The 8,271-nt window shown below is 60.7% G+C and overlaps 2 protein-coding genes across 2 annotated transcripts in view; one reads left to right on the top strand and one right to left on the bottom strand.

Annotated features, from left to right (window-relative positions):
- The window catches only part of DGCR2 (DiGeorge syndrome critical region gene 2), an 84,837-nt gene extending 83,716 nt beyond the window's left edge, over positions 1 to 1,121 (bottom strand). The window contains exon 1 of the mRNA XM_027772613.1: positions 628 to 1,121. Within this exon, the coding sequence (XP_027628414.1) occupies positions 628 to 634 (7 nt within the window). The 5' untranslated portion in view covers positions 635 to 1,121. The remainder of the gene's footprint in view (positions 1 to 627) is intronic.
- A 939-nt stretch (positions 1,122 to 2,060) lies between these two features.
- TSSK1B (testis specific serine kinase 1B) lies at positions 2,061 to 3,512 on the top strand. The gene has a single exon (XM_006150409.3). The coding sequence runs from the start codon at positions 2,217 to 2,219 to the stop codon at positions 3,294 to 3,296; it is 1,080 nt and encodes a 359-aa protein (XP_006150471.1). The 5' UTR covers positions 2,061 to 2,216; the 3' UTR covers positions 3,297 to 3,512.
- The last annotated feature ends 4,759 nt before the right edge of the window (positions 3,513 to 8,271 follow it).

Here is an 8,271-nt window from a genome sequence, read left to right as displayed (position 1 = left end):
GCCCGGAGGGGAGGCGGGACTACAAGGAGTGAGGCGTGCCATTGGCTAAGCAGGGAGGTGGGGCCGGGAGCGGAGCCTGAGCGGCACAACTTCCAAAGAGCCTGGGGTCCCAGGGCGCCCCGCCGGCACTGAGCCGGGGCGGCGGGCGCCGGACCATAGTGACAGACGTGGAGGGGGCGGAGCAGAGGTCTGCGGACGGCCTTGGAGGGCGGAGGGGACACTGAGACTCGAAGAGTCTTTGCACCTGCTGACCCAGGTCCGCTGGTCCGGAGAAGCGTCGTGGAGAGGTCTTTAAGGCCAAACCACTGTGCAGGATATGGAAGAAAACTGGAGGGCCCGGAGGGTCTTCAAAGTGAGAAAAGATCCACCGGGTGAGAGGCGGGCAATTGTAGCTTCACCAGCACACGGTGGGAATGTTTCAAACAGATGGGAAAATGGCCTAAGGGAGGGTGGCACGAGAGCTCGCGGGAAGCTCAGGTTTTAGATAGGCCCTGTGCGCCTCTGGAGGAAGGACCCGCCTACACAGTGCAGGAGGCCTGGGAGGCTCATCTGCATGCGGGAGAGCTCGCTGGGGCAGCGAGGAGGCCACTGTCTCTGGGAACAATGCTCCCAGGGCCGGCCTCACACCTGTCATCACGCAGGGCCATGGGAGGGAGACAGCAGATGGTGAGTCCTCGGCAGGAGGGAGAAGCAAGCTGTCCAGAGGAAGGACCACCAGCCGTGCACACGGGCTGGCAGTGGGTTGTCAGGCCTGGGGAGGAAGGCGAAAGTGAGCGGCAGAGAGAAGGCAGAAGGGCCAAGGCAGGTGAGGACGCTTCTCAGCCCAGCCAGCCTTCAGCCCCAAGGACTAACTCCTGAGGGTCCCAGGATTCCAGCCTGTGACAAGTGGGGTCATGTGAGGGAGGGGCACTCCCTCTCTCCAGGCTAAGGCCGAGGTCAAATCCAAAGCCAGGTTAGACCTACCTGGTCCTACTCCCTCGGGGCAGAGCAGCAGGTCACAGCAGGTGCCGGATGAAGGACCTGTCACAGCAGGGAGGCCCTCCACTACCCAGAAACACTAACCCCCATCCACTACTGTCCTTGCCACCACATCAGGAGCAGCTTCTAGCGCTCAGAATGAGACCCAGGCCCACCCGCCTGCCCCCAGCCCCAGATCTGCCCTGGGAGTCCAGCCAGCACCATGGGCTGGGCAGGTCCCCAGATGGGAACTGATGGCCAAGAGCAGAATCCTGCCAATTGTCCCCCTGCGGAGTCACTGTAAGAGAAGCAGGCCAGACGACGTTCTAATGGGGAGAGTATCGAACCAAGCAGGGAGGGTGGAGTCCTGGCTGGCCAAACTGCAGCAACATCTGGACCACGAGCCTCTGCCCTCCTGGCCCACCTCCACCCTCTTGGCTCTGATCTGCACCCCCTGCAGATGGCCTGCACAGACAGCATTGAGGGCTGGAAAACAAGAGAGGTCAGGGACGTTTCCCCAGCCACTGCCTCCACCCCCGGGCCTGCTATGGGGTCACTGCACCATCCCCTACCCCACCAAGGATCACTGCCTTTCTCAAGGGGGTCCTCTCTGCACCCCTCTTTCTGAATTCTGGTGATCACCTTCTCCTACTCCCACATGAGCTGGAGCATCTTAGGGGTACCTAGACTACTCGGGATTCCCTACTCCGCTCCACCTTTGTAAACCCTCCCTATAATTAAGCCCTCCTTTAATTATCCTAAATTGAGTGTCTGCTCTTTTCCTGCTGGGACCCGGACTGACCCCAGCCACCCACCCTGGTTTCCTGGGATGCCCGGGTTTGCAATAATCAGGCCCATGGGCTCCATAGCAGTTCTGGCTGTGGGGTTGGGGAGCAAGGCAGATCGAGGTATCCCCCCAACCTCGTCCTACCTCGAGTCCTGGCCAAGCATGAAGCCGCCTTCTGCTGGTCTTCAGCCTGCTCCTGCTCACTGGCCGGCCATCCTGGGTTCCAAGTCCACGTGGCTCAGTGCAGAGCCGCGTTCCCCCAGGACGTTCCTCCTTTGTGACTTCACTCACTGGAATCACCTGGGAGACAGGGCTGAATGTTCCACCCCAGAGTCTTGGCCTCTAAGAGGCAGAGACAGCAGGCCCAGCCAGCCCAGAGGACTGTGTCCCCGGTGTAAATGAGGACACTGCTGGCCCATGTCCTGCAGGGAGGTTGAGGGCAGCCTCAGAGGCTCTGGGCTCTCCTAGCACCATGGACGACGCTGCTGTCCTCAAGCGACGAGGCTACATCATGGGGATAAATTTGGGAGAGGGCTCCTACGCCAAGGTCAAATCTGCTTATTCTGAGCGCCTCAAGTTCAACGTGGCGGTCAAGATCATCGACCGCAAGAAAGCCCCCACGGACTTCTTGGAGAAATTCCTCCCCCGGGAAATTGAGATTCTGGCCATGCTGAACCACCGCTCCATCATCAAGACCTACGAGATCTTCGAGACCTCGGACGGCAAGGTCTACATCGTCATGGAGCTCGGGGTCCAGGGGGACCTCCTGGAGTTCATCAAGACCCGGGGAGCCCTGCAAGAGGAGGATGCTCGCAAGAAGTTCCACCAGCTCTCCTCAGCCATCAAGTACTGCCACGACCTGGATGTCGTCCACCGAGACCTCAAGTGCGAGAACCTTCTCCTCGACAAGGACTTCAACATCAAGCTGTCCGACTTCGGCTTCTCCAAGCGCTGCCTGCGGGACGACAGTGGCCGGTTGACTTTGAGCAAGACCTTCTGCGGGTCGGCGGCGTACGCGGCCCCCGAGGTCCTGCAGGGCATCCCCTACCAGCCCAAGGTGTACGACATCTGGAGCCTGGGCGTGATCCTCTACATCATGGTCTGCGGCTCCATGCCCTACGACGACTCGAACATCAAGAAGATGCTGCGTATCCAGAAGGAGCACCGCGTCAATTTCCCACGCTCCAAGCATCTCACGGGCGAATGCAAGGACCTCATCTACCGCATGCTGCAGCCCGACGTCAACCGGCGGCTGCACATCGACGAGATCCTCAGCCACTGCTGGGTGCAGCCCAAGGCCCGGGGCCTGTCCTCTGGAGCCATCAACAAGGAGGGGGAGAACTCCCGGGGCACCGAGGCCTCATGGACCCCTGAACCCGGCTCTGAAAAGAAGTCTACCACCAAGCTGGAGCCTCGGGAAGAGGCGCGGCCTGAGACAAAACCCGAGGACGAGAACGTGCAAGCGCCCAGGCAGTTGGAGACCCTGGGCGAGCAGTCAACCAGGGAGACAGAGGAAGAGCACCCCCCACAGCCTCCAGAGACGCACACCTAGCGAGCCCCGTGTGGCCCAGGGGGCAAGCGGGGAATGAGGCAGAGCTCACGGCTTCCAGCCCGAGCTCAGAAGTCAAAGGACGAGCCAGAGAAGGAAGAGTTCTGGATGAGCCGCTATTTTCGTCAATTTCTTCTCCCTCCCTTTGAACTTAGTAACCCACATGGCTAAAGAAGCAATAAATCACTATATTAGTGCACACCCCAAGGTCAATGTCTTTGCCCCAGCTAAGAGCAGTCCTGGCCTCCCCCCTCACCCCCACCCCGGTTTCCCACTCTGATTGCAGTAAGACCCCCAACATACTTGGAAAATACATCCTGGGGGCCCCCAGGCCCTGGCTGAGGCCTCTGCACCAGTTAGAGGCTGGGGCCAGAGGTGAGGTGGGGGCAGGCAGAGAGGTGGGTGCAGAAGATGCTGCTCCACAGGGAGTGCCCGTGAGCACAGGGACAGTGGGCAAGGCAGGGTGAGAACAGAACTGAGAAGGGCGAGGTGGCTGCTTGCAGAGGGGAGGGGCCCAGCTGGGAGAGCTGGTTCTGTACGCACCTGGGGCTGTGGGTCTGAGCACACCTGTCCTCCTCGCCCAGGGCGTCCGGCCCCTCAGGCTGCCAGTGGGGACAAGTGGGGAGACTGTAGAGGGCAGGGGACCAGCCTTTCGGCCCTTCTAGAGCTTTCCCAACCTGCTAAATGTCTCGTTTGCTCCGCCCTGTCCACACAGTCCCCTCTGCGCTCAGCCAGCACCCAGTTCTCAGCAGTGCCAAGCCACCCACCCCGTGCCATTCCCCAGCCTGGGAGAGATGGGGGGTCACTGGTGGGCCCAGCCACACTGCAGCCTGAGCATGTCCCCCAGTCCCGGGACATCCTCCTCTCTGGTCCCAGTCTGTCCCCAGGGGTGATGCCCTGCCAAAGCTGAGAAGCTGACGCTGGTCCTCACAGCACGTGCCCGACCTGTGGGCAGAGGAAGGTGGCCGTCACTGTCCCACGGCAGGCAGGGCCTGCATCGGGCCCCGCTGACGGCCTCCTGCTGCACACCCTGGCAGTGCCGTCCTCGCCTTACTCTGGACAACCTCACACGGCCAGAGGGTTTAACACACAAAGGAGAACAAGGGCCGCAGGCTCACCTGTTCCCTGGCCTATCTGTGTCTCGGGAAGACATTGAACTGTCCCCGGCAACCCAGTCTCCTTGGACCTGCCCCCGTGCCCTCCCGCCACATCAAGTCCACTTCCTGCCCAGATCCTCCCTCTCCCCACAGACTCCTTCCCACGTGGCTCTGGGCTCCACCCCTGCCCCTCCCATCACCTTTCCCAGTAGCCAGGGTCCCCCTTCTAACCCAGTCCTGCTCCCACTGCTTCCAGGAAGGACCCCAGTGCCCGGTCTTTGAGGACCTCTCAGGTTCCCTCTCGTCCTGCACCACCGCACCTGAGACACACATCAAACCATGGACTCTCCGCTGCAGGTTCTGCTCTGCTCATCTCTCTAGGCTCAGAGGCAACAAGGCCTCTGCAGAGCCCCCCGGAGTTCCTGGCAGTGGGTCTAGCTGCCACTGCAAACTGCCAAGGCAGCCTGTGGGTACCCAGGGTCTGGGCACAGAACAGGCCCCGCATGGCAGTTGCAAAAGTTGCTCAATTTTTCCCATGAAGACGCTGGTGGGGGAGCAGGACCCCAGGACTCTTGGAACCCACCCAGGGGAGGGCCTGAGGCTCATGCGCCTTCTCCCCTACCATCTCACAGGCCTGCCATGGTTTTCGGGGCAGTGGGCGCATGGCAAGAGGGCTGGGAGTGACTCACTGCAGCCCCACCAGGTGACCTGAGCAGGAAACGGCTCAGAGAGTGAATGACCTGTCTGAAGCATGCCCCACGCCCCCGGGGTAGGAGCTCCAGGTGGCCTCGCCCCCACCAGGCTCAGTCCTGGCTCAGATCCCTTCAGGGACCCTCAGAGGTGGCACTCCATGGCCCACCCACACTGCGTACTCTCAGGCCATCACGTGAACGGCTGTTCTCCTCCTCCACCCTGCTAGTTCCTCAGACCTCCGCCTTCCCTGGGCTCCCTAGTCCAATCCCCCAGTGTTTTGTCCTCAGGCTGCAGGTGTGTCATTGAGCCTCGCCGGCCCCAGGAAGGCCTGGGCTGTCTCGAGCCCATCAGCGACCCTCAGCACCTGGAACAGACCCTCGAGTTCCTGCGGGATGGAGGGTCAACACGCGCCATGCATACGGTGTGCAACTCTGGGAGCAACCCTGGAGGTCCTGGGTTCACTGTAGACCCTCCCTCCAACCCACCAGGAGCCCGGGCCTGTGTGCACGCCCCGGGTAAGGGCTGCCCGCTACAGGCCCCGGCTGCTCTGCTGAGGGGTGTTGCCCGTCTCTTCCAGCAGGTCTCTGCAAAACCAGCCCGTCCCAGCCAGGGGCAGGCTGTCAGGGAGCAGAACCACACCCAAAAGGGACAATGAGTTGCAGACAGCCAAGAAAGCCGAATGCAGAGGGATGCCCCGTGCAGAGCACTGGGCACTGGGGAGGCCAGGCATGGGGACATAGTGCTCCTGGGCCCTGGCCCACAAGTCTACACAGCCAGCCCCTTCTTGCACACCAGGGAGAGAAACTCTGCTCAGTTCAGCAAAAAGGAGCCCCAGGGGGTGACCCAATAGCGAGAGATGCTCTGAAGAGCAGGGCGTGGGACCTGGGGAGTCTGTCACTGCAGGAAGGTGGTCACCATGCACATTGGCAAAGTTTGGCTCGTGCTGAGTCCCTCGGCCTCATTATCTGGCAATTCACCCGGTTCCTGCAACGTCCCACAGCAGCCTCCGGACATGGGGTGCTCCCTGGGCATGCCAGGTATGTCCACGTGGCCAAAGTTCTGCCCACGGTGTTATGCCTGCCTGTCGTGTCCTGCCCCTCTTGTCAACCTGCTGGAGAGCTGCTGGATCCCCTGGACCCAAATCCAATGTCACTTCCTCTTCGAGACACCTCCCGCTCCATGACCTCTCCTCCAGACACTAGCCTGCCCTGCAGCTCCCTGGGGACAAGGACGCCTGTGATGGAAAAGGGACATCTGTGACGGACAACACCAAGGCTTTCCAAGTCCCCTAGAGACGCACACGGCAAGCCACATTTTCCACCTATGTGATCTGAAGAAAGGATTTCCACGTTGCTTCCAATGAAAAGGCCATCCGTGAGACAGGAACGACGCACAACGCGGGGTTCCAACGGGCAACCACTCCTCATGAAGGTTCCGGGTGGGACCAGCAGTTAGCGTAATGGCCATGTCACTGGACTCCCATGTAGTCGACTGCGGTTCGAGTCCTGGACCCAGTGGCTTAAACAACTCACATCGGGAGCGTGTGCGTGCATGCCCAAGATCCCGAGAGGAGAAGGGAGGAGAAGGGATTACGGCGTGGCCATCCCCCCTGGGGAGTGATTTCTTGCTTTTTGTCTCTCTGTCTCTCTGTCTCTATCTGTCTGGTGAGTGCACATGCCCTATAGCAAAAACCTCTCCAAAAAAAAAAAAAAGGATGACATGATCAGGAATCCCCCCTCAACTAGGCGCTCGGTGCTTGACCCCCAGGCCCCCCAGCAACAAGGCCCTGCCGCAGCCCTGTCCACTCCCTGACTGGAGTGCTCTGGCTTCCTCTTTGATAGGCTTCCCCTTTTTGACTCTAAACTCATCCCAGCCCAGACTCCTCTGGCAGACACTGGCCGTACTCCTGCCCCAAAGCGGATTCTCAACCCTGCCAGCGACCGTCTTCACCATGACGTGGAGCGTACCTCCTCCCAGACTGCACCCTGCGAGGGCTGTCCATCACTCGGAGAAAAACCCTCCGACCTCTTCCTCCTCCACTTCCCTCCAGACCTTTATGATTCCGCCCTTCTCAGAATAAGCCCTGTCACTTCCCAGGCTTTTCCTGCCTGGGGGTCTCCCCATCTGCTCCACCTGGTCCACAGTGCAGGTCCAGGGGGCCTCTCAGGATTGCAACGCTAGGAGTAAGCCTGCCGACACCAGGTCCGCCACAACCCTCCTCCAGACAGCTGGAGCCCATCCGTCTGTCCAGCACGCACGTCCTAGACAAGGCTGCCCTGGCCACACCCTGGCAGCTGGGCCTCCAGGTCCACCCCTGCCTCAGAGCATGCATCTGCCTGCCCAAACCCTGGGCACCCAGTGGGCACTGCCTCCCAGAAGGCTGCCCGCCCTCCACCCACACGCATGCCCCTGCTTGCCGGAGAAGCAAGTCCCCTGCCCGCTCTCTGCCCCAAGGAGCCCGTCGCTCCTGCTCCTGAGCTGCCTGCCAGGCCTGGGGCGGGCCCTCTCTCCCAAGCTCGCCAGTTCCAAGGACACAAGCCCTAGAAGGGGCTTTCTTTTTTTGTTTGGAAAGGTGTTTTTTTTTTTTTTTTGGGGGGGGGGCTATAGGGGACATGCGCTCGCCAGAGAGAGAGAGAGACAGAAAGTGAGAAATTACCTCCCGGGGGGATGGCCATGCTGCAATCCCTTCTCCATTCTCCTCTTGGGATCTTGGGCACACAAGCACACGCGTCTGGCATGAGTTTTAAGCCACCGGGTCTGGGACTCAAACCATGGTCGACTCCATGGGAGTCCAACAACACAGCCATTACGCTAACTGCTGGTCCCTAGAAGAGGCTTTCTTCACACTCCATAGGAGCTGCAGGAAATTGGCACTGGTGGAACCAGGACCAGGACGGGGAAGTCCCCATGGCCAGGGGAGGAAAACAGGTCCAGGGCTGGCACCCTAGTTGGACCCAGATGGCCTCCCCACAGATCTGAGCCATGACAGGGAAAGACATGGAGCAGGGGAGGTTACCAAGTCCTGGGGGCCAGCTTCCTTCCAGCGGGCAGTAAGGGGGTGCTCCTGCCAGACTGGCCTGGCTTCCAGGGTTCCAGGGGCTCCGTTCCCCCCCGCCCAGGCCCACTCCCGGCAGCCTGGCTTTATGACTTCATTCGCTGAAGTCACCCGGAGACAATGCTGAGCGTTC

The sequence above is a fragment of the Tupaia chinensis genome, unplaced genomic scaffold (genome assembly GCF_000334495.1).
Source record: "Tupaia chinensis unplaced genomic scaffold, TupChi_1.0 Scaffold000287_1, whole genome shotgun sequence".
In the NCBI taxonomy this organism is placed as follows: Eukaryota; Metazoa; Chordata; class Mammalia; order Scandentia; family Tupaiidae; genus Tupaia; species Tupaia belangeri.
The sequence above is the reverse complement of the archived record's forward strand: the minus strand, read 5'-3'. Positions and strand labels throughout refer to the sequence as shown.